General features: G+C 46.1%; 1 protein-coding gene across 5 annotated transcripts in view; it reads right to left on the reverse strand.

Moving 5' to 3' along the window:
- Nucleotides 1-608: 608 nt before the first annotated feature.
- ACSL1 (acyl-CoA synthetase long chain family member 1) overlaps nt 609-25,694 on the reverse strand; it is a 58,481-nt gene continuing 33,395 nt past the window's right edge. For 3 of the 5 annotated variants that reach the window (XM_081124660.1, XM_081124662.1, XM_081124661.1), the window contains exons 4-21: nt 25,618-25,682; nt 22,945-23,046; nt 21,082-21,181; nt 20,682-20,860; nt 16,769-16,801; nt 16,571-16,622; nt 15,759-15,832; nt 13,295-13,372; nt 11,161-11,295; nt 9,654-9,788; nt 8,955-9,050; nt 8,246-8,318; nt 6,625-6,713; nt 5,490-5,606; nt 3,843-3,986; nt 2,802-2,903; nt 2,635-2,706; nt 609-2,249 (exon numbers count right to left, since the gene is read on the reverse strand). In XM_081124660.1, the coding sequence (XP_080980786.1) occupies nt 2,109-2,249; nt 2,635-2,706; nt 2,802-2,903; nt 3,843-3,986; nt 5,490-5,606; nt 6,625-6,713; nt 8,246-8,318; nt 8,955-9,050; nt 9,654-9,788; nt 11,161-11,295; nt 13,295-13,372; nt 15,759-15,832; nt 16,571-16,622; nt 16,769-16,801; nt 20,682-20,860; nt 21,082-21,181; nt 22,945-23,046; nt 25,618-25,682 (1,787 nt within the window). In that variant the 3' untranslated portion in view covers nt 609-2,108. Of the gene's footprint in view, nt 2,250-2,634; nt 2,707-2,801; nt 2,904-3,842; nt 3,987-5,489; nt 5,607-6,624; nt 6,714-8,245; nt 8,319-8,954; nt 9,051-9,653; nt 9,789-11,160; nt 11,296-13,153; nt 13,232-13,294; nt 13,373-15,758; nt 15,833-16,570; nt 16,623-16,768; nt 16,802-20,681; nt 20,861-21,081; nt 21,182-22,944; nt 23,047-25,617; nt 25,683-25,694 lie in introns of all 5 variants that reach the window. The other 2 variants (XM_081124663.1, XM_081124664.1) reach the window with 1 other exon arrangement.

Genomic DNA, 25,694 nt, shown 5'->3' on the forward strand with positions numbered 1-25,694 from the left:
AAGAGAGGAAGAGGGGGGTGAGGGGAGACAAGATAAGGGTCTTGAGGACCAAAAGAAAAAGGCAGGAGAACCAGGAGCCTCAGCAGAGATGTGTGCGGGCCTCGAGCTGTAGGGAAGGAGCCAAACACCACAGCAAACCTGGGCGGAGGGAGGGGACCCACTTACACCAAGAGGCGCCTAAGAAATTGGGGGTTGAGTAATTAACGCCATCGGCAATTAAAATGACAGCACAGGATGGGGACAGAGGGGAAGAAACAGGAAAAGGCCGCTGCTCTCTGAAACCACTTCTAAACCCGCGGGGAGGAAAGAACAGTACGGGGTCGAGTAAAACAGCCGATTCGCCCCCGCACAGCATCACCGACTACAGCCGCTGTCTCCTGAAATGTAGTTTTCCAGCAAAGAACGTGCATTTTCGAGAGCAGCCATGCAATTCCCACCGTGAGTGGCTTCTCCACACCCAGTAGGACCGCTGTGGGGGCCGTGAGCACGACTGCAGAGCAAAGGAGGCTGGGGCGGCCGGGGGGGGGGGCAGCAGCCTCCGAGGCCCAGGCCAGCGAGCTCTTTCCTTGGGGCGCACCGACAGCTGCGCTTGGAAACAGAGGCGTCACTCACGTGAAATGCAGAAATATTTATTTTGGTTTCCTTCATTGTTTTTGGAAATTCTGTTTTGGTTTATAAAACATAGAAATAGCCAACACTTAAAGCAAACATTCAAAACCCCAATGTGACGAATTACTGACTTTTGGTGCGATTAAGAATACACATACGAAGTTAGCTACCGCACAGCGTCACCAGGGTGTGGTTCTCCGGTGCAACCCTCCTGTGCTGTGATACACGTGCGCGCACACATCTGGAAGCAACCGCTCCGGGTGCACGAATGACAACTCAGTCACATGTGGCAAAGGCTCGCAGTAAGTGAAATGCTGCTGATTTTCCAAATTAAAAAACATCCCTGGGGAAGTTCCTCCCAGGATGTGAGTGAGTGTTCCAGATTTCTACACCCTAGAATTTTGGCTTCAGAAACAGTTCGTAGAAATCCGGTAGCATGGTGATGGGGAACGTGTGTTCGTTACTGTCCGCTTCGACGAGCGCCCAGCTGTGGACTCCCTCGGCGCTTTGATGACACGCCTTGCTTGAGAGTCTACTCTGGGGGAAAGCCAGTTAGTCACAACATGGACCTGATATGAAAACCACACTAAAAACCCGTTGGCCATCGCAGACAGAGGGACGGTTCAGTGAAGACAAAGCAGACAGTTACGTGGGTGTCACAGTTGAGCGTGGTCTTCCTAGGTGATTCTCTCTTGAAATGCTTGTCTTCACTGCAGAGTCTAAGGCAGATTTTTTTCATGTCCCCTCGGGATGGAGGGAGGCGTCAGGCCTGGAGAGGTGGCTCTGGAATATTCTGCTCCGTGGGCGCCAGAACCCATTCGCTCCAGCGGGGGGCCGCCTGCTGAGACTCAGTGTCTACACTGTTCTGAGTCAGCCTGTCCTTCACTTCACGGGGAGCTTCTGCTCCAGCAGGAACAATGGGGGCTGTGGGGAGGCGCAGGTGTTTCATAACCTTCATCAGAAGGGGCGTGAGAGTGCGTGTGAGGTGGGGGAGGGGGTGACAGGGATAAAAAAAAAATCTCTGGTCCACTTGTGACATTCTCCAGCCGGGACAGTTGTCTGTAAGGGACAGCTTCCTTCCAGCGCACTGCACTCCGCCGAGCAGTGGACAGCTGCGGGATTTGCAGCAAGCAGCAGACATCTCAGAAATAGCAAAGTCCTATCCCTTGGTTAGAAGAACAGGGAGACAGCAGTTTCACACCCGCCTTCTCAACTAAGGGGGTCGAGAATAACTTAGCACATTTATAGTTTCCCTTTACAATTTTAAGGCTCATTTTGGAAATTGTGTATCACTACATATGTACATGGTCTGCCACACGAGGTGACTGTAAGGCAGAGTCCCATTTCCTCTAAAATTCCTATGACAAGAACCCGAACGCACAAGTCAAACACGGACGTGCCCTTCCCTATGCTCGCTGTAGTCAAAACCTCCAAGTGAAGGCCACCAGAAGAAGATGATCGCGGAGGCGTGTGGTTTCCTCTGAGTTCTGCTCCTCCCTTTAGACTTTGATGGTGGAATACAGTTCATCTATCTGTGACCTAAAGTAGTTCCGAAGTTCTGGCCTCTTAGCCTTCATTGTCGGGGTCAAAAGGCCGTTTTCAATGGAGAATAGTTCAGGGTGCAGAGCAATGCCCTTGACCTGCGGATAAACGAGGCTATTACAGGAGGAAAGGGGACAGACGAAACCGAGTCTGAAAAGCACTTCAGCCCCCCACACCCACAGATGAGGGGATAGAGACCCTTATGCTGGGTCCAAACCACCTCTCACCTCTGGCCAGCTGTGCTCTCGGCAAGGGTGGTGGCCTACTCCTAGGACAGAAGTCAGGACTGTACCCTGACCTCCAGGAAAGAGAATTCATGCCCTTGGTTAAGGGAACCCCTCCCCCTGCCAAACTATTCCATTAGCCATTCCTCATGGACTTCTTTAGGTCGCCTCACCCTCTTCTGTGACCTATTCATAAAAAGTCTTCAACAAGTCAAACACCTGTTTTACAAGAACTCCTGCACTTTCATGAAAGTCTTACCTGTTCGAATGGTTTCAGGCCAGCCTCCTTCCCAAGCTTCACCATGTCTTCCAGGATAGCCTTTTTGACATCCTAACAAGGTAAGAGAAAGAAGACGCTTCCTGAGTTGGAGGTCCCTGTGCTTTGCACTCAACCCGACGTGCAGACTGTGGGCTTCGGAGCCTTACCTTGCTTCGGCACAGCTCTTCGAAGGACCCTTCCACTCCTCTCTTCCGGGCCCAGCGAGCTAACGTCTCAACGTCGGGGACCACAATCGCTATGAGAAACGCCTTTAACACAGAGAAGTGAGTCACTACCTGGCCTGATGCACGTGTTCTAGAACAGTGGTCCCTGAGACCCCTGGCAGGAACTGACAAGCGCTACAGATCCTCTCTTCAGAACATACCACCAGCACCGGGAGTCCACTGACCAGGGTCACAACTCCTGGCTCTAAAATATACACAGCATCAGGAATTTTATAATAGACGGTTTAAAAGAACCACCGGCAAGCAAAATCTAACAAACCCTAATTTTTATTTACTTTTGTGTATATTTAAAAAAACAAAAAACGGTCAAGCAAAAAGGTGGTAGATAGCAGAGAAATAAATAAACAAATAAAAATCAAAGGCATAGTAAGATTCTAGGTAAAAAAAAAAAACTAGGCACACTCTCTTATAACAAAACATTCCTCTAACGTTACTTAAAAACCTTGAGGTTTATAAAATGATTAACCTTCAGGAAACTAGGTCCCCTTCTCTCCCTTGTCACCATCTGTCCAACATTTTGGCAAAGAGACTTTCACTACAATACTGACCTTGGTTTTCAAGTATATGTTGCCTCAAAACCACCATTCACGCAAAGATGACTCGGGGCATATGATAAATAAGTTGGGTTTAATATATTTGCATATTCTAAACTTTCTTATAATCCATATGTCAACATTTCCCCTCATAATTAAATTGGAAGCATATTTTTACCCACTCCCTAGTATCTTTTATCCAACCTCCCTTGGCACATCAGATCACTCTGAGTAAAATAAAAATGTAGAAACTAAAGAGAAAAACTTTTCTGAACAAGCAACTCCCTAAAGCAATAACCAACAAAGCGCCTGAAACATTCCAGCATGTGAGACGGGAAAGCCCATCCGTTCACACGCATCACACTTGCCCCTGGAAACCAGGCCCTCGCCACGCCCGTTCATCAGCGCTCACAGCTCAGAAAGCACCTACCTGCAAGCTCTCTCCGTGGACAAACACCTGAGCAATAGGTTCACTCCGCAGGTAGACGTTTTCGATCTTTTCAGGTGCTATGTATTCTCCTTGTGCCAGTTTAAATATATGCTTTTTCCTGTCGATAATCTTCAAGGCACCATTCTGTTCACCAGAGAGAAGGGGCTGTGAGTGGGCCAGGCTGGTTTCTACCCAGGACCAATCACACACAACACAGGGCATTTTATGTGCACCATCATTTCATCCTAATCATGCCTGGCAGGGTCAGTTAACATCCCTTTTTACAGAGAGGGAAACTGAGGCTCAGAGTGATTAAGTAGCTTGCCCAAGGCCACTGAACCAAGTATGGAGACAGAGAAGGGATCAGAGCTCACCCTCATTCCCTTTCCCGCCTGTCAGCCAACTGGCAGCGCCCTGCTCACAGCCTTCCGCGTGCCAGCTCCATGCAGCCTCACATCTGAACAGGGGACACACATCTACCTCTCCCACTGAGTTGAGTTCTTTGAGAGCAGAGACACAGACTGACCCTCCCACAGTGCTGCGCACAGATTAAGGGCTCAGTAAATGCTTCCTACCCAAAGGCAGTTCCAGAGTCTTTATCACTGTTTCAGGGTGGGGATGGGGTGCTCCTGGCCCTTTGGGAAGAGATGGTCAACTGCCCACATAATAACTGCAGGGACACTGGAATCTCTGGACCAGACCAGCCAAATGCCAGCAGTGCCCACCCGACTGTGAAGCCATCCCCACCCTGGGGCCACTGTCGTGCTTCTGAAAGTCAGCCATCTGTTGGAAACGTCCTCGGCTCTCATTCCACATCCGTCCCCTCCACTTTCAGCAGGAGCAGACGGAGTGCAGAGGCTACAGGCTGTGTTCACTAGGGCCAGAGCCAGGACGAGAAGGGATACTTAACCCCTCCTGGACCTGGGAAGAGGAACTTAACTTATTTCTAAACAGCTGGGTATTCTGAAATCGGAATTAATTAGGGAGGCATTTTTCAAATCAATAAAAACTTCACAGTATTCGGCACCTTGTATGTATAAGAAACAACACACAATAAACACTGCATTAGCCATTCTAGTGCTTGCAGTTAAACACAGTAACGACTGTAAACAGCAGTGATTGCTACCGCAGCAGCAAAACTGGCCCTATCTCTGGGTAGCACTTCTGCAGAGCCTCCTGCTCCTCGGATGGCTTCTGGACTTTCTCTACAGTAAATGGTTCTGAGACTAAATTGAAAGAAGGTGGTCTAATCTGTGAAACACCTGTCGTATTTTAACCAGACGAATAACCTAAGAAACCCACCTATTCAGATTCCTGCCCCCTGTTCCTGGCAGTCTACACAACGGCCCCCACCCCTGTTCAACTAAGGCTTCAACCTCAAGGCACAGCACAGACAGGTAAAAAGCCACAGGCTCTCCGTTTTCAAACAGGAAGCAGCAGCCAGAATTGACGGCAAACATCAAAACAAAACATCTGAAACAGTTTCCAGGAAAATCCTACATAGGAGTGTCCACACCACACCACCCAGCAAGGACAAAGGGAAAGCGCAGAGGCAGAGCGCCGCTCATGGCAGGTGTACAGCAAATGGGAGACTTTCTTCCCCCCAGAGCGATGAAAGCGTCTGTGAGCAGGGAGGGGACCACTTACTGGTAACCACTTCCCAATGTCCCCTGTGTGTAGCCAGCCATCTCTGTCCAGAGCTTCCGCTGTTTTCGCCGGGTCCTTCAAGTAGCCTTGGAATACATTTGGCCCTTTCACACACACCTGAAGGAAGGAGATCGGGCTCAGGGTTGGGGTGGGAACTGGAGGAGGGGTCCAGCACGCGCGTCAGTTATAAGACGAGCAGGCACCGGGGAAACGCACAGCATGAGCACAGCTGACACTGCTGGGCGGTGTGTTTGAAAGCTGTTCAGAGGGGAGATGCTAAGAGTTTATCACAAGGAAAAAACATCTTTAATTCTGGTACCTATAGGAGGTGATGGATAGTAACTAACTTACTGTGGTCATCACTGCGCAGCACAGGTAGGTCACAACGCTGTATACCTTAAACTTATCCCGTGCTGTGTCAATCGTACCTCAGTAAAACTGGGGGGGAAGATGATCTGTCAGCAGCATTCACTGGGGCTTCTCCAGAGAAAACTGGTGTGTGTGTGTGTGTGTGTGTGTGTGTGTGTGTGTGTCCCAACCTTGGGCTTCTCCAGAGAAAACTGGTGTGTGTGTGTGTGTGTGTCCCAACCTTCAGCAGGAAGCCCTGGATTCCAGGGTCTAGAGGGAGCTCTCTGAGCCCTACCGGGACCCTAGTAGGACCTCCACACCTGTTTCCCTGTCTTCCTGACTCATATGCAGTCAAGCTGCAGGGCCAATGCTGCTCTGGGCTCCTGGAAAGTCCTGAGAGGGTGAAATTCCTCTGAAGTCTTCAGCTTTCCTCCTGCTAGCCTGTGGCAGTGCACTAACAGGTAGGTGCCCAGAGCAATCAGCAAACAGGAGCTGTGCCCAGGACTCAGGCCTCTGGAGCCTCTGCCGGCTCCTGGGGCCCCAGTCCCTACCCTGCCTGGCCGAAGGAGGCAGGTGTTAGTGGCCCTCCCACCCACCCCTGGGGAGAGACATGTAAATGTACTTTCAAAAAGCAGCCAGTCTGATTCCAGGACTACCAATAAAATCAAGCTCAATAGCTCAGAGTCCTTGGGTGGCTCTGTGCTGGGAAGGGCACTCCAGTTGTCCTGGCCACTTTGGAGGAAACAGCAAGGACACGATGGTGAACAAAGGATGGAACCTCACTCACCTCACCCTCGCCCTTGGCAGCCAGGTAGTTCATTTCTTCCACATCAACGAGTTTTATCCAATTGCAAGGCATTGGGGCACCAACGTGGCCTGTGTGTGAAGTAAAAGAATGGTTATTCCTGATGGGATTGTACTATCCTTAGGCCAAATTATTTTTATAACAAGAACAGCTGGTATAAACTTCTGGTTTCTGCAATTAGAGCTGGTCTCCCCCATGCAAGTTAATTTAGAGAGTTTACTCCTAGAAGAGAGACCAAAATATTTAAAAGTCTCCCAGGGACCTTTCCCAAGTTTGATGCTCTGAACTGTTTTTCAAAGTAAAAACAATTTGGCTGCTGATTTTCAGGGTTCCCATGAACACCTGGAAGCAAACTTTCCACAAACGCTTCCCTGGCCCCTCTGGTTTGATGGCCCCTGCCGGTCACTTGCCACCTCTCCCTGATGGAGTCTTCTGAGTGCCCCTATTCTGTGTGCGAAGACTTCTCAATGTCCCTCTTCTCTGCAGGAAGAGAACACAGGCAGCTTGGCCAATCTGGGTTATTCTCTCACACATCTCATGGTTCTGAACACCATGGCCTTCGTTTCCTTTGTGGATGGCCACATTTTAAGTTTAAATTTATTAAGATGGGTCGATGCTTCTTTTTATGCGTAACTTAACTGTCTTGCCAAAGGCTCTTAGGATTGGGTTCTTTTCCCAAAGCAAAAATACCAGAAATTAGATGTGTTGCAAAAGCATCGCAAATAATTCTTCCTATGTTTAAATAATTTCAGCTTAAAGAGATCCCTATTCCAAAGTGTTTAGCTGGTAAGGAGCCAGGAATTAAAAATTAAACACACGGAAAAGGTTCAGAGACTGTTAGTGCCCATCCCAGCAGAATTATGCTGGTAGATCACGCTGGATACTCGAGCCTGAGCCAGTACGTAATGCTCATGTTTAGAGCACACCATTCAGACCAGGGCACTGGCTCATTGCAGTGCAGAATGCAGCATGGTGCAGGGGGAGGCCCGTAGGTTTGCAGTCAGGCCTGGGCTGGAACCCTGGCTCCAAAGCATGATGCTGTGTCAATTCTTGTACATTACTTACATGCTTTTTAATCCACAGCCCATCGTTTCCTCTCAGAGCAACAGGATTTATCTCACAGGGACGTTGTCGGGATGAAATGCATGCAATGTACATCTCAGGCCCCTAACAAAGAATCTCACCCCTGACAGGTGCTCAACTCATTATTTTTGTGTTTGTCTCCACTATGTCCTTTTAGCAAAAAGGGCTGGAGTTTATTTCTCTCTGTGGTCTCAGCATCCAGTACAGCACACAGTGTAAAGTTAATTAAAATTCACCAGCAAAACCTTAGACCCCCATCAATGACTGGAAAGCTCCGGTGGGCCAAACACTCTGAGCCTGGTCCAAAGGCATCACCTCTGGCAATGGTCACCTCAGGATCTGGGTGAAGCTCTCCTGCCACCCAGCCTCTGGCTCCCTGATTTACAAGACTGTGTACCCCAGGCGTAAGCATCTGGACGCAGCCCTTGTGTTAGTCAGTGAATGAACCAATGAATGATGCACTTGATTCCCATCTGAATAGTGGGATGTCAGCGAGGACTGTGCCACCAATCTGCCGTACCTGCTGTCCAGTCGCCAGGTATGGTCAGGGAGCAGCCGGCCGTGCACTCGGTCTGTCCATAGCCTTCATAGAACTGGGTCACCAGGAGATGAAACGTTATTAAACAGGGGACACCTTTGCTGGAAGTGTACAGTAATTAAGTTCCCTTAACTCCTGAGTAATAGCCAACTGGGGTGCAACCGCTTTTCATATTTTCTGTTTGGTAAATTAATTCAATAGTACAACACGCTTTATAGCACCCAATCGTCTTCACCCTCACACCAAACCCAGACTCATCCATGTCCACTTTCTACTCAGCATCCTGCGGACAGGTGAGAGAGGACATGACATGGAGGACGGTCCCAGTGTACGCAAGCCGCCCAGGAAGGCACTCGTTCTGCCAGCTCAGGCTACGAACCCACGCGTACTGTGTGTCAGCCGGTCTCTGCTATCTCCCGCCCCCTTGAAGACAGGTTTTCTGCACAGGGTGCAGTTCAGCTGTCACTTACTACCCATCCCACACCCCCATGCCTGACTCCTTGGAGAACACGACACAGTGGTGGACACAAACACACCTTTCCCTGCCTGGGGTCAGATTTATCTACCTCTTTCTCTAAGCAACCTAGGAATAACACGATCTCCTAAATAAAGGGGTGAGTGAGAGTGACTGTGGAAAGGAGACCCCTGGCCAGGATGAGTCTCAGACCACAGGCTGCGTGGAGCCACTCACCTGACAGCCGAGTGCAGCGCGCAGGAACGTCAGGACGGTGGCGGACACAGGCGCGGCTCCCGTGACCATCAGCCTGACCTTCCCTCCCAGGCTCGACTTGGAAGACAGGAGGGGGGAAGGAGGGTTAAACAGCTGGAGGTCGGTGGTCTCCTCAAGGGCATCCCCTTGGTGCCTGGCTCCCCAGGCCCCAGCTCCTCTGCAGGCCGCACAGAACTCGCCGATGCCCGAGGACTCATGTGTTCCTGAGAAACACCTGGGTGGCGCCTGTTTCCACCTGACACTACCATCTGCTCTTAACTGGTATGGAAATAAGCCAACACCCCCACATGCTGGTATCTTAAGGATTTGTGGCAACTACCACACTCTGGGTATTTTTTTAGACATAAGATTCCTCTTTATCACTCATGCCTAAAAAGTTACCTCAAGAGTGACATTCTTGTTCCAGAAAAGTAAAGCCAAGTGGAGAATTCTGAGAAAGGCTCCAACGTCCTGATTCCTTTTCCGCCCTCAACAGCTACAATGTTACTGCTTTATCCTGGACCCTGAGGCTTACGTAATGGCTTGTCCTGATTTCTTAGAATCATGCCAGCATTAATAAAAACATGGCATTCTCTCTCTTGCCTTCATACCTCCCCCCATAGAAAATCTGAAACCCAAGTTAGCTTCCGTTACAAACAACAGTGTGAGTCTATTTGTCACCTGTATTTTGTGGAAGATCAGCTTATCCCACAGGCTGTTGTTTCTGATGATGCCACTGCGAAGCTCTGCTTCTTTCCTCTTGGAGGCGAAGTCTAGTAGCCACCGCTTCACTGTGGTGTTCGCCTGCCCAAAAATCTAATGGGTTGGGAAATAAGAAGGTTCCACAATTACTAGGGTGGCTGAAATGAAACTGTCTGATACTAACAAATGCGGTGAAGACGTGAGGAAACTGCAGCCCTCACGCCCTGCTGGTGGGAACACAATGTGGGAGAGCTTTAGAAAAGAGAACCGGCAGTTCCTCAAACAGGTAAACTCAGTCATATGACCCAGCAATTCCGCTCCTACATATCTACCTGAAAGAAATGAACACACATATTCACACGGAAACCTGTACATGAACATTCATGGTGGTATTTTTGTAATGGCCAAAAAGCTGAAACAACTCAAATGCCCATCAATGGACAAATGGATGAATGAAACGTGTTATATCCATATAGAGGAATATTATTTGGCTATTAAAAGGAATGAAGTACAGATATATCCTACGACACATTAAGTGAAAGAAGTCAGTCACAAAAGAACACATATCGCATAATTCCATTCGCATCGAAGTCCAGAAGAGGCAAATCTATAGATTCAAAAATAGATTATTTTTTGCTTAGGGGTGAAGGCGGGTAGTAGAGTGGAGTATGAGAGCTAAAGGGTAGGAAAAGAGGTTCTTTTTGAGGTGATAAAAATGTTCTAAAATGGACTGTGGGGATGGTTGTAGAATTCCATGAATGCAATAAAAACCTTTGCACTGAACACTTTAAATGGGTAAATTGTATGAAATGTGAATTATATTTCAATAGAGCTGTTTTTAAAAGTTTTTCTAAAAGAACCATTAAAAAATGAGTTAGTTCTCACAGATAGCAGAAGCCAGGTCTCAAAGTAAAGAGCATGACATTGCCCAGTGCAAATTCACTGTGGAGGTGCTCATGCACAGTGACTTTGCTCTGGCTGTGTGGTCCCCGCTGTGATGGTCCCACAGAGGGGCTGGCCTTCTTCATCCCTGGTTTGGCTTAGTCATTTCTCTCAAGGTGCATAGTAAGCAATTTTTTACATTTGCATGGAGCTTTCCAATTATAAAACCATTTCACAGTTATTGTTTTCATATAATGCAAACAGCAACTTTATGAGACAGTCAGCAGGGGAAGGAAGTAACAGTCCCATGTACAAATGAGAAAACAGAGGCTCAGAGAGTTAATGATAAAAATAAAATGACCTCCCACCTACACTTGCATGGTGCCTTCAGGTTTATAAGTATGTTCATGTGTTTTCTCTTATAATCCTAAAAAAACAGCTCTGAGTAAATGTATTCTGGTTTTATAGATGAGTAGACTCTAGCTCCGTGAGACTAAGAGGACTGTACAAGGTCACATAGAGGTGCCTGACCGAGATCGATTCAAACCCGAGTCTCAGACTTGAGGCCCAGTGCTCTGCCCTCTGCTCTGTGCTTGGAACTTACTCTGTCAAACATTCGGTTCAGCAGTCTCGGGACCACAGGAAAAATAGTGGGCTGGAGCACCTTGAGGTCGTCCATAAGCAGCCTGATATCTCCTTGGAAAAATCCTATTTTCGCTCCGTGACACAGCATCACACACTGAAGAGGGAAGCACATGTGAGTAACACTGTAGCAGCACCATGGGGGTTGCACACATACACACACAGACACATACACAGACACAGAGAGGCACCCACAGACAATCAGATACACACACAGACAGAGACACACACACGAATACACACAGACACACACACAGAAATACACACAGGCACACAGACACACATACAGACACACACACACACACACAGATATACACAGGCTTCAGCTGCAGCATTTCAAGGCAGTTTCCAGAAATCTTAATGTTCCTAAACGTGGGCAGCTTTTTAAAACTGTCCTTGCATTCCTCGGTCATTGTACAACATGGAAATGGGGCATTTCTCTTGATCATCCTAAAGATGAGAACTGAGCCAGAAGCCAGGTATATTGCTTCTGGTGAGGACCAGAGAGATCCTGCTATTTCAGCTTCATGATAAATAATCTGTTGACTGAATGACGTGGTATTATATAATCCAAATATTTTTAGTCTTCCAGAAACTTTAGGCCTAATTTATTCTCAAAACAAAAACTTAGCTACTTATCTACAGTCCAACCTTATCAAAGTCTCATTTTCTTTTATTTGAATCTAACTAAAAATTTCTGAAAAGTCACTGAGTATGCTGCAGCTGAGACATCTAGCACCAGGACATCTAGCACCAGGACATCTAGCACCAGCATGACTTGTCATTCAGCTATAATCTGCTGCATGAGTATTTCTATGGCGCATGCAAACTGTACTGCAAGCCACATGCACTTGGCAGGTAGTCGGCTGCCTTCAAATTTTAAAAAGAAAGATTCGAAATATGATGCAAAGGCCCCGGACGGGTGGCTCAATTGGCCGGAGGGTCATCCCAGACACCAAAAGGTTGTGGGTTCAATCCCCGGTCGGGGCACGTAGGGGAGGCAACCGACTGATGTTTCTCTCTCTCTCCCCCTTCCTCTCTAAAACATCAATAAACACATTCTCAGGTGAGAATTAATTAAAAAAAGAAAAAGATGATGCAACAGAAGTACAAATGGTCTCAAGACTGAATGCAAAAACCACTAGGCAGGCACTCCAGGGTTCACTGCTCAAAAATGAAAGCTCAGAGGCTTCGTTCAGTGTGGCCTGTCGCCAGGCACACTTCTAAAACCGCCTTCAGGTACAAACGGTCCCTTACGAACTCATCTGACATCACTGACAAGCTCACGAGCTCTCCTGCGGTGTGCAGGAGGCAGAAGAAACGAACAGAAGGCGGGAGCTAAGGATGCTCGGTCCTTAAGGGATGAGTGAGTAACGCCCTCAGGGCAGCAGGCAATCAAATGGGGGACCCGTAGGTAATCACCTCTTTGTTGCCAACACCTAGCACAGCGCGTGGCACCTGATAATAAATGCTTGTGAACGAATGAACGGTGCTCATCTTTCCTATAGATACACAATCCAGAGCTGTCCGAAAAGGAAAGGGGCGGCTCTGGGCCGGTTTTTAAGCTAGTCCCCCGGCTATGTACAGGGAGCCCAGGCAGAGGTCAGCTCAAGATCCTGCTGCTTTTCCAAGGTCACTTAGAATTTTGGTGAAAAAGTCTCAAGCCAACTTGTGTACTCATGAACAAGCACAACCAAAAACAGAAGCGTCTCACAGGGCAGGAGCCTTCACAGAGTGGCGTTCATAGAAATTCTACTTCCACAGTTAGTCTTTCTGCAGCCACGGCCATATTCTCATCCTTTAAAAGTCAGAGCTTCTAATTTTAAATGAATGATTAACGTTCAAGTATCCAGACCCAGAAAAAGAATTACACTCTTTTAAATAATTAGCACCACGTCTAAAATGCGGCTCGGCAAAGAACTAAGTATGGGATGGGGGTGTGAGGTCACACTTACCAGCATGAGCTGCTCATACATGTGTGTAAGTGGTAAAAATGAAATGTGTGTGTCACTGGCCTTCAGGGTTAGTGCCTTCTGTAAAACACAACAACTTAGAACACAAACAGACAAGCAAGGAAAATAAACTCAGTGCCTTACCTCAACAACTCTTTCAAACATATGGGCAAGAGGCAAGAAAGAGATGAGAGTATCATCTGGGGAGGGACTGACAATGTTCTGTAAGCAAAGACACCAGCAAGGTGGAGAGACGTTAAGATTCCAGTGATTTCCCGCGTCACTGTAGAGCACACGACACCTCAACACTAAGGAGAAAGGCTTCTGCTTACGACCTGTGCTTACTTCTCACCAAGGAATGAAATGAAAAGCAACACTTCAATTACTCAGAGAGAGTGGAGGTCACTTCTAATGAGAGTGGATCCACTCAGGACATTAGCCAAAATAAGAAAAATGTTGCCCAGATTGGGATGTTAAGGGATCGTGTGCTCTAACCATTTAGTATTTCAAGATTACAGTACCCCAGTACCCAGCAAGCTCAAGTCCACCTAAGAGTAAGAAACATAAGACCCAGTCCAACACAGACAGCATGTTATATCGTGGAAATATGAGACCCAGTCCAACATAAGACAGCATATTATGCTGTAAAGGGAAAGGGGGAAAGAAAATAAGAGAAACTGGATTTCCAAGCTCCTTTTATCTATAGTATAAGTGCATCTGGAGTATTTTAGTTTGATCAGCAGCTTTACCGTAAAGCCCTCCTTTACCCATGAAATATACCCATAAAACACACCCATTTGTTTAATGCAAGTTCTGGTCTGGCACCAGGGATTGATTTCCTATGCAGCGCTGATCCCAATAGGTCTGTGTCTGGATTGAGTCTGGACATCTGGTTTCCATGTCATGGCTCTGCGTGGCCAGCACAGCGGGGATTTACATGGAGTGCTCGTGTCATTAACATGAATTCTGGCTGAAACAGGGGCTGCCAACAGCAGCTGCTTCACACCAGCAGATAAATGAAGTTGCCAAGGGGGCGGTGCACCCCACTTCTGAGCCCTGCCCTTCCCCTCCCAAAGCTGGGCCGGCCTTCATAATAAGGTGATAATGGGTGACAGCACCAGTCCTGAGCAAGCACAGGAGTCCCAGAGCATGTGACGTAGCCTGAACATGCCACAGTCTGAGATTAATTTTATTCAAGAATGACCTGCACGTCAATTTCTGTGGGAAATTGCTATATAATGAGAAATGAGACTCAATCACATTCATAGTCTTCAGTTTTCTAATTGAGTGCAACATATCATACGCATTAGTCTGATTAGAAGTTTTACAAAGTTGAGAATGCACCTGGTAATACAGTATTTTTAAACCAAGTTCTGTAATCATTTGCCTCAATGAGCCACTAATGCATTTGAAGTTTTCTCTGAAGGCCCATGAGAAAATTAAAATTCAGTCTGGTAAGGTACTAAATGTTGACTTCTGCTTAGAAAGTACATACCAGGAAAGGTATGTGGGACTCAGCAGGTGTGAGTATAAGTGAAAGATGGACCTTCTGCACCACCAGAGAGGCCCATTCTCCAAAAGCAATAAGCACAGGCTCCTGCCACAAAAGAAACCCTCCCAGAGACCAAGAGACCAAATTACGTAAAATGTGCAAAGGGTATGAGAGAGGGGCTTCGTATTGTCCAATAGCAACTTTCTAAAAGGCAAGTTTGAAATGTACCCTTGGTGTGAGGGACTGCATTGTCATTGTCCCCCCTGCCCCCCAGCCCACCTGCCAAATTCATATGCTGAAGCCCTAACCCAATGTGACCATATTGGGAGATAGGGTCTTTGGGAGGTAATTAAGGTTAAATAAGGTCACAAGGGTGGGACCCTGATCCAAAATGACCAATGACCGGTGTTTTGTAAGAAGAGGAGACCTCTTCTCATCCAGAGACCTCTCTCATCCTCCTTGTGCACAGGAGGGAAGATCAGGGGAGGCTGAGCGAGAAGGTGGCTGTCTACAAGCCAGAAAGAGAGTCCTCACCAGAAACCGAATTTGCTGACACCTTGATCATGGGCCTCTAGCCTCCAGAACTCTGCTGTTTCAGCCACTTGGGCTGTGCTAATTTGTATGCAGCCACGTAGACTAAGACACTGGGGTAGCAACTGAAGTTCAAGGCCATAGTCCTTCTCATAAAATGGAAGCCAAACCAACCATAACAAATAATAATAACAAAAACCTTCAGCAGCATTTAACATTTCCTTGTCAACTTAAGTTATTTTCCCCACACTGGAACAGGAGATAGGAGCACAAGAGAGTCATTTCTTCTCTGTCCTTTCCTGGAGATGTGGATAGGGCAGTAGCCAAATAAAGTTTTACTATACAAACATTGTAATAAATTCTCTCTGGCCATTCACTTAAAGATTAAGGCAGGACTTGGAGAGTAGGCCCACCCTGGGAACTATGTGAGTAAACTGCACTACGGTTCCAGCCTCGTCTGCATTTCAGAGCATTCCAAACACAGCGTGGACCTGGCGTGGTGGGGCTGCCTTCACCCCTTTCATTCCTGAGGCCTAATGCCAACCAATGGATATGAAGAAAAATGGCAACATCCCAAAAGTTTACCTCTGTCATTTTCACAAAAGCTGAGGAGTCGCTCACTACATTTCGATGAGTGATCAACGCTCCTTTGGGGTTGCCTGAGGAACACACATGAGCAGAACAAAGTCAGAGGACAGAAAGTCCATCCAAATGTGACAGACACAAAGGAAGCCCAGAAACCCTAAATAGTTGGGGCCTCAAATGCTTCTAGTGTTAGGTACACCCAGGACAGCCAAATGTTGAGTCACACTAAATTCCTGAGCAATCAAAAATCCTTTAAGCCCAGCTGGCATGGCTCAGCGGTTGAGCATCAACTTAGGATCCAGGAGATCGCAGTTCAATTCCCGGTCAGGGCACATGCCTGGATTTTGGGCTTGATGCTCAGTAGGGGGTGTGCAGGAGGCAGCCAATTAATGTTTCTCTCATGGCTGTTTCCCTCTCCCTTCCTCTCTCTGCAATCAATAAAGACATATTTCTTAAAAAAATTAAATCCTATAAATGAAACTTAGTATCTTAAGCAATCTTTATCAATATGGGAAATTTCAGAGGGTGTGTGGCAATAAGAGAAGAAAAACCAGGAGTTTTTTTTATATTTCTGTAAATCACTGGTACAACTTGTCCCAGGATGATGGATGAAGTGTCATCACAAATAACTGATTGAGGAAATATATGACATTCTCAGGTTCTGAGAATGTCTTACGGACTGACAAGAAGATGGTGTCTGAACCACTTCCGTCTCTTCTGCCTTCAGTCCATCTGCAGTTCAAAAAAGTCATCCCAAAAAGGGGGCAGGGAGTACAGGTACCACTTAGAAGCAACTCCATTGCAAAACTTACCTGTAGTTCCACTTGTGAAGCAAATTACTGCAAGATCTTCAGGTGCTGGAGGCTATAGCACATTAAAAAAAAAAAAAGGGTGGTATAAATCAGAATAGAAAACTGTAAGCCACAAGATATCATCCACATTTCTACTCATCTCCGAGATGGTTAGATACTGGGAAGGACACAGAGGCAGGGCCTGACATAGAGTCTTACCTTGGGCTTCTTTCTGTTGGCTCTTCCCAGGTCCTAATTAGAAGAGAAAAGCATCTTAAATGGACACGTTTTCTAAATGTAAAGAATACATCACATCACTTCAAGCTGACTTTCCTGTGGAGTCAATGATGCTGCTCAAAGACAACACAAATTTCCAATTAAATAAACTATAGCAACTTCAGTGAACCCAGACCGATAAACGTACCCACTGCTCTATCAGCCTTTTCCAGGTGTCTTCTCTCGTACGCAAGGCTACATAAATGGCATTAGGACTGGCCTTTGACCAGGACTTACTCAAAAGACAGGACTCAAAGTGTTCTCTGATGGCTTTCTTTTCCCCACCCCCACTTCCTAGTCTGGCCTTTCATGAAACCCAGCTCTCAACCATCATCAAAGAACTAACTGGGTGCTCAGCACCGTCCCCAAATCAGAGCACAGCGAGATAGCGATCACCCAATTCTGCAGAACTAACACCAATCTGGACGGAAAAGTCTATCTCTGCCTGATTTAAATGCCAGCCATTTTACAGGCTCAAGTGTCTGTACTCCCCACAGGGAGAGGAGAAAGGATCTGGGACCTCCAGTTATAACACAGGCCAGGACAGAAGGCCTATGGCCACTCCTGAATGGACGGAAGGTTAAGAACAATGGATTTATTTTGGAGGGTGCAGCATTTCCCAACAGCTGCTCCCACTAGGACCAAGGGCTCACTGAGATGCTGTTCAGTTTCCTGCACGAAGGCAGTCTCCGTGGCAACTTTAGTATCTATTAATTTTAAAAATGAACTCTTTGTATTATATTCTTTTCTTATTAAAATTGAACAGTTTGAGTGAGCACATGGAGTGAGCACGCCTAGAATGAGTGAAAATTAGATGGGTGTGCTTGGCGCTCAGTAAGTTTCTGTCCAGGGTACAGTTTTCAACAGTTTTTAATCTTTACATTTTAAGTTATATACGTAACAGGTCACTGATTAAAAACAGGAATACTAACGTCCAAAATGAAGTCAACTAAGAGCTAAAGCAATAAGAATTCTCTCAATTGTTTTTCAAAATAATCTTTATCAGATTTAAATTCCTACTCATCTATTCAAAATTTTCACACTTGTTGAGATCTCTAATTCTTCAAAAATTGATATTAAATCTAATAAAGTAGTAGGATATGCAACTTAGCTTTCAATTTATTGGGAACTGTGGTAGGCAGTTAGATAGGAGCAGAGAAAGGACGATGGGCCAGGTACAGAAGGTCACCAGAGCGGAAAACCCTCCAGGTGCCCAGCAGTGGACAATTATAGGTTGGGACCTCACCCCAGGGTGACCTTTCCTCCCTTAGCATTTTGCTGGTCATTCAGTTTAGAACCCCCTGACTTTTCCTAGCCTAGAGATAACATCTAGGCCTCAGTTGTATTTCAGCTCCAGGCCCAGAAAAGCAATAAAACCAGACAAGTGATGCTTGGACCAGCTGCAATGACTAATGACCCTCTCCCTGGCACCCAGCAATCAGGAGAGACCACAACCCTGAAAGGACACACCTGAAAGGCTGATGGGCATTCTACTGAGATCCTCCTCTGGCACCTCCCCTGAAATCCCCACCCTTACAAGCTTTTAGGATGGTGGACCCAGTTCTCTGTCCCCTCCCAGGATCACGCCCTCGCCTTTCCCCTCCCACTCATCTTCTTCCCCCCAGACCCTTTAACTTTACCTTTCTCTCTCCTAAGCTCCAAGGGCCCTTCTTTTGCCTCTGTAACTTGTTTCCTGAACCCATTTCTTCTACCGCTGTGATTTTTCTAAATAAATGTTCCTTTATCGTCTGAGTCTTGCCTCTGAATTCTTTCCTAGCCAGAACTCAAGTACCAAGGCTGCTGAACCCAGGTCCAGGCTGACCCCACTGGTACAATATCTGGTGTCATTCTCTCTGCTGCCAACAGAACGTTATCCAAATGAGGGCACTATTTGCCAAGAACATTTCACTGCCTAAAACCTGTCTTATGTCATCATTTTAGAAAAAAGTACAGTAATCATAAAAATAAACAAGTTGCCATCTTTAGGTTCCAAATGCCAAAGAAAGAACCATACATATAAGAAACATTGAATTCTAGTTAATGATTAGCACGCTGCAGTACTCAAGGATAATAAAATCTACAACCTACTGAAAATGTATTAAATTAAAGATAGGCTAATGAATGAATAGAGGGATAGAGTGAGGGACTAATATGTGATTAAGCAAATACATTAAAATGTTAATTGTAGACTCTTGGTGGGTACATAACCATCTACAGTACTATTCTTTCAACTTGTTTTCATGTTTTAAAGTTTTTATAGTAAAATATTGGGAAAAATGCAAAAATTCCAAATACCAATATTTCCATTTTTGATCCCCATAAATATATAGTAATATAAAACAGATCCCAAGATTAACCACAAAGCTAACTTTAAATAAGTTTGCATGGTGACAGATGATTACTTCAGTTAGTGGGGTGACCACATGGTAAGGTGTAAAAATGTCGAATCACTATATTTTACACCTGAAACTAATATGATATAATGCTGAATACAAACTATACTTAACTTTAAAAAAGATAAGGCAACAGTGAAATCAACAGAGATGTGAAGCGTCAACTAGAGATATATGTAATAACTTTTACAATAAACATAAGCTTTTACAAGGCCAAAAACCCCATTTCTTAAAACCTTAATCTTTTGCTTATAAAATGTTTAAAAACAAAATATGAATCACTACACAGGTAAGTATAAAGCAACGTCTTTTATAAATAAAAAATTTAATGTAAACTTTATCTTATAATCTCATTCACTCATCTAAATTTTTTAATCTTAAAATTATTTATCATGCAGTAGTCAAAAAAGAAAAAAAATTCTGTGTGCATGTGTGTGTTGGGGGGTGGTTAGGAAGAAGGAGGAAAGATGGGGAACGAGAGATGACATTGTGAAAGGGGATTACAAGTAAAAAAGCCCGAAAACGTAAAACCCAGTTTAACAATACAGCACATCCATTAGCTCTTATGGACTCATGCTCTATGCAGCTGTGTGTGTGAGTGTATGTGTGAAAGTGTGTGTGTGTCTGTGAGTGTGCATATGTATATGTCTGTGAGGAAGGCAAAAGGCTCTGTTACAACAAATGTCAGTTTCCCTATTTATAGCCTCAAATGCTTTATAGGAAACTATAAATAAATTTTAAACCCTATTTATAACAGGTCCAGGAAAACACATAAGGTTTGCAGAAAGGGAACTGCTGACTCTACTCAGCCTATTACTTGCTATGTTGTGTACATGCAAGGTTCTCTTCCTGCCAGCTCCTTGGGACTAAACCCTAATCCAGAGCCAAGGGGGAAAATCAGCTTCTTACGTGAGCTGATGCCCAACAGTCAATTTCAATATGAGCCACATTCATTTTCCTACAATGTTTACCTTTAAGGTTGTGATGAAGGTGAATCTGAAGAAATTTTACATGAAAATAAACCAAATCAAACATCCCTGCTGGAAAGTTCACCAGGCCTCCACAAAAGCAATTTGGGGAAAAAGGCTAAGGAGGCAGATGTCCATACCTGGCTCCGTTTTAGACACAAATCAGTAAGTAAGCGGCATTAAAGCCTAGATCTCTGCCTGAATCTGAAGTTCATGTTTCCAGCATTTGTTGGCATGGCTGTCAGGGCTCCAGAATAAATAGGTGTGCAGTGCAACTCGCTTTAGGAGAGGACTGTCTGGAAGGTGAGATGCATTAACTCTGGGCATGCACGTGGAACTCTTTGCATATGAGACAGGAGTTTCTGCTCTGTGTCTTCCATGGGTTGGGAGACAGCCAGGGAGGGATGAGACACGGTAGTCACACTGGATACCATATTCTGAGCCAGATAACCTCAGGGAAACCCCCTCAGAAGCGGGCAGGGTGGAAGGACTCACCTCCATGGCCTTCATGCTGAGGATTTCCACCCCACATTTCTTGCCTCGTTCCACCAGATCGCTGCCATAGGAGTCCATGAGAACTACCATTTTAAGGACTGGTGTCAACTTATTTTCTACACCATCTAATAGCAAGTTGGCCTTCTCTGGCTTGTCAACAAAAACCAGGGAGAGTTCAGCTGGAAATGAAGAGATACAGTGAGCAAGATGCTCTGGAATATTGAGAGCTTGACTGTATAAATTTTTAAATTTTAAGGTTATTTTAAGTACCACATTTTTAAAATAGAAAGGTAGATGTACATTTAAATATAAAATCCCTATCAAATCAAATATAAGCAAATGCAAATCACTGAATCTAACCAACAGTGAGGCCACTGTCCCCCAAAGGCCATGGACGTACCTTTGTTGACTATGTAAGTGATTGCTTCGGCTCCAAGGGTGTCGTAGAGGGGAACGATCACCATCGAGTAAGCGAAGCATCCCTGTTCAATGATCACCCACTAGACACACAGTAAGAAAGGGTCAAGGAGAGAGAGCGACATGTCATCAGGGAACCACTCCCTGGGGACCAACACTAGATTTAAAGTGGAAACACTTGATGTAGCCAAATTACCCTCTGCACATCTACTACTACACACCAGGCACTGTGAGGGATTCTTAAGGACAAAATACCAGCCCCTTCTTAAAAGGAAGTGCGACCTACCAGAAGAACCGAGGCAACTGTGAAGATAGTCAACAATACAAGTTAGTGACTGATCCACAGACCTGATGGCCACCTTTGGGGGGAGGTGAATGAGCTGCCCCTTACAAGAGCGCACAATTTGGAAAGATAAAGGCAAGGAGACCTCAAGAGTGGGGACTGCGCTGGCCGGTGTGGCTCAGTGGCTGAGTGTTGATCCATGAACCAGGAGGTTGTGGTTCGATCCCAGGTCAGGGCACATGCCCAGGTTGCGGTCTCGATTCCCAGGAGTTAGGCCCAACCTCCCTGAGCAGGCACAGGGGTACATGTGGTCCTCTCTTCCCTGCCACTTCTCCTGCGACTCCAAGCTCTCCCCCCCATACATATGCTGCTTGGTGAGAACATTTCTTTGGCTTCCCCACCCTCACTTCTGTCAAGATTCTACTCAACTGCCATCTCCAAGAAGTCCTCCCTTGACTGAGTTCCCATAATCCTCTTGCTTCTGTCCACATTTAGTATGTAGAGAGAAAGCATCAGTTTTGGGGGGTTATTTTGGGGGGCTCAGTACCTCAGAGAGAAGATCCAAGTCACTGTTGTACTTTGGTGACTTGCACAGTGCCTGGCACATAGTAGGTGCTCAATAAACACTTGTTGAACTAACTCATAAATAGAGGAAGGAAACTACTCCTTAAAGTAAGGAATATGTGTCCTAATTGTAGATTCCTTAGAAAATTTCCCTAAAACAAAACTTTTGGGTATGTTCATTTGAACAGGTTTCACTTCTAACGAAAGAAATTAAATTCCATGAGCCTGGAAACGGCCCAGCTGTGGAAAATGCTGTTTTTCTCCTTAGCAGGAGGTAAAACACTAAGACACCGTTCTAATTTATAAAATAGTCAGCAGCACATGGACTGAGTGAACACACCTTCTAGACACAAATACATCTAAGAATCAATTCTATTTCTTCAGCCAGGTGCTTGAACTTTCCGAGCCAGCTCTGCCCCTGATTTGCTCACTGACCCCATGAGCAATGCCCCCAAAGAGCTTCTCACTTCAATTTACTCTCATATATGGGTTTACAGAAGCACCATGCCTAGGCCTAGGTAGCAAAGTAACAGACTGTGAGACTAAATTAAGGCTGGGCCAGATTGAGGACTTTCCCTGTTGTCAGTGGCATTTTAAACTTTGTAAACTAATCAATGGGAAAAATGAAACCTTTCAGAAAGAAAATATGAGTTTGCTACTGACAAAACTGCATCCCAGTGTCTCTGTAAGCCATTAACACTTTTTTTCTAAACACAGAAGACTCCTTTGTTAGTTATCTGTTGTAAGGATTTTGTTTGGGCATCTGGTTTAAAAAAACAAAACCAATAATTTTTAAAAAGTTATTTCCCCCCCCCCACCTAAAGGCTAAGCAGGCCCTGGTTTGGGTTTTACATGTGTAACTTTCTAAGGTGCAACCGAAGCCACATTCTCAGTACAAATCAAACCACAGATCTCGTCTGAGAGGTGGGTATGAGCCTGAGTGGCCCTTCCCTCTGAGAAGGCTCAAAGCTACGGACACTCGGGTCTGACGGGTGTTACCTCAGGTCTGTTCTGAGCAAAGATGCCGATGAACTGGTCGGGGGAAGCCTTGAAGCCCTTCTGGAGCAGCGCCGAGCCCACACACTCCGACATTTCCTCAACCTGAAGTGGGAGCAAAACCAGGGGCAGCATCAGGCCCTACTCCAGGAACGGAGCTCACAGGTGAGTGGAAGCAGCACCGCACAGAGGAGGGGCATGGGAGCGGACGGGCGCCTTTGGGGGCACATTCTGAACAACACAGTTTTCCTCGCTGGGTGGTTAAGTACATGATGGCAAATGTCTGGGAAAATGCCACATAGTGAGTACATATTACAGTTATGAAAGCCGTACCAAACTTAGAATATGTGTAACAACTTTAAGTAAAAAAAATACAAAAACGCATACTATTATTAGAACCAAGTAAAAATAGGTAGATATATAAAAATTAGGCAGGACTATATACTTGCCCCCATCTTCTCCCCATTCCCATCCCAAATTAACTAAAAAAAGCTTTTTAAATATTAAAAATTGGGATTCTTTATTTTCAGTTGGTGGATTCTCAGGAGCGCCCTGAACTCCCACACACACACACACACACACACTGGAGGTAGAGCCACACCTAATCCTGCCTCCGAACCTGGTTGGTTCTGGCACATACGGCCATCCTGTCTCTGCCAATGGGCGTGGAGTACGAGCTGACAATGCTGAGTGACAGAGGGTAACATTAGGATGCCAATGACTGTCACACCCTGTGGGCTGTTTCACAACCACAGCTGGCACTAAGGGATGGGAGCCTTGCCTGCAGTGTTTGCAGAGCTCCCTGGGGTAACGTGCGCATTTCTACCTCTAGAAAGAGAGTCTGCACCTTCCTTCAAACAGGGCTGCTGGCCCCCAAAGGTCAGAATTACTGGGATAGTGAGAAAAAAAAAAAAGACTGAAATGTACAAATCCAAAGTTGGCGTCAAGTGAGCCCAGTTTTTACGTTCACAGTCTGACGAATAGGTACAACATGTAGATTAGCACCTTTAGAAACCCCAGTGATCTTCAATCTGCTCTGAAAAATCTAACCTGCAATGGTAGGTGTTCTCTCTTCCCGCTGACATCCAGCAGAAATAACATGGGAAAATGTACGTGATGCAACGCAGGCAATCCAGAAAGCGCTTGAGGATTCTGTGAGGCCCTGAGACCATTGTGCAATTCTGGGTGTGCAACACACACAGTCTTTACACCACACGCAAAAAGGAGGGGCCTTGAAAACTACTATTTGAACACTTACTGGTTCAGTAGGGCCAAATAAAAACAGCGAAATCCATACAGTCACCTGAACGACAGCTCATCACCCCTACAAGCAAGGTACCCCACCTCTGCCTCTCTGCGCCCGCTCCGGGGAGATACCCCAGAAAATCTTTGGCAATTCGCGGGTCCTCAGATGAGGGAAGGGAGGAAAGTGCGCGTGTTGGTCTAGGGGGACATAAAGCTTGACTCCTGAGCTGGCTTTGTGGCTCCTGATGACAATCCCTTCCCATACACACCCCGGAACACATTAACTATGAACCCCCCGTCCACACAAAGCCTGGAAGGAGGAAGCGCACGTGTGTTCTGGGTGCCCGCCCCCGGAGCAGGGAGCCACTTCCCCAACAGCTGTGCCGGGGACAAAGGCAGGGAGGCTGCCGTCCAGCTGCTCCTGCTGTATTGTAATCAAGAGCAAAATAAAAATAACAGCAGTGTCTTCCTGCTCTGCTACCTGCCCTTCACAAACCGCTACTTAAACAGCTAAGGCCATGGATGAGTTGGGGCTGCAGAGGGACAAGAGTGAGAACACCCAGATCCCAGCTTCCCCTGTACTTATGATGAACATAGATATCATCTCTGAACATCTGTGCTGATGTTGATGGCTGCCCCAGGGTTAAACGTCACAGCGGTCCCAAGCTAGTTGTGCCGCACTGAACAGTTCTACACCAGATGGCACACTCCGCACTGTGTTCTGCCACTCCGTCCTGGTTCTGGCACTAACCAGCTGTTACCGTGGGTGGCCCCATCCCTTTCTGGGACCCATCTGCCTCATCTATAAAATGAGAGGGTTACTCTACATTGAGGCTTCTCAATCTTTTTAGAACCTCTCACAGCAGAGGGGAGTAATCTTATCCCTCCACGGGTCTGGGAGGAAAGTTACCTGCTTCAAGCACATTTCTAGAATTTTATCTTCAAAATTGTATTACTGCACAATGCATCCACAATAGTTCCAAAATAAAGTGCTTAGGGCCCTGGCCAGGTAGCTCAGTTGGTTGAAGCGTCATTCTGATTCACCAAGGTTGCAGGTTCGATCTCTGGTCAGGGCACATACAAGAATCAACCAACGAGTGCATGAATCAATGGAACAACAAATTGATGTTTCTCTCTCTCTCCCTTCCTCTCTCTCCCCCCTCTTCCCCTCTTTCTAAAAATCAATCAATCAATCATCAATCAATAAAAACAAAATAAAGTCCTTTGAACTACCAGCTAAATCACTTCCCTAGTTTTCCCTAAATCTTTGTGTCGGATTTCTCCATCCAGATGCTGCACATTTATCCTAAAGCTCTGAGCTAGTCAGGCACATACATTCTCAGGGACCTTCCTGCCCAAACATTCAATGGCTCCAAGAACTGACAAACTGAACAATACAGCACTAGCCATGCACAGAACGAGCAAACTCACCTGCTTGTAGGAAAGCCATTCGTAGGGCTGGTCTGGTTTCCGAGAGCCCAAGCAAGGGCCATTATCTAAAAAGGAAA

Source organism: Miniopterus schreibersii, assembly GCF_964146895.1.
Source record: "Miniopterus schreibersii genome assembly, chromosome: 2".
NCBI lineage: Eukaryota > Metazoa > Chordata > Mammalia > Chiroptera > Miniopteridae > Miniopterus > Miniopterus schreibersii.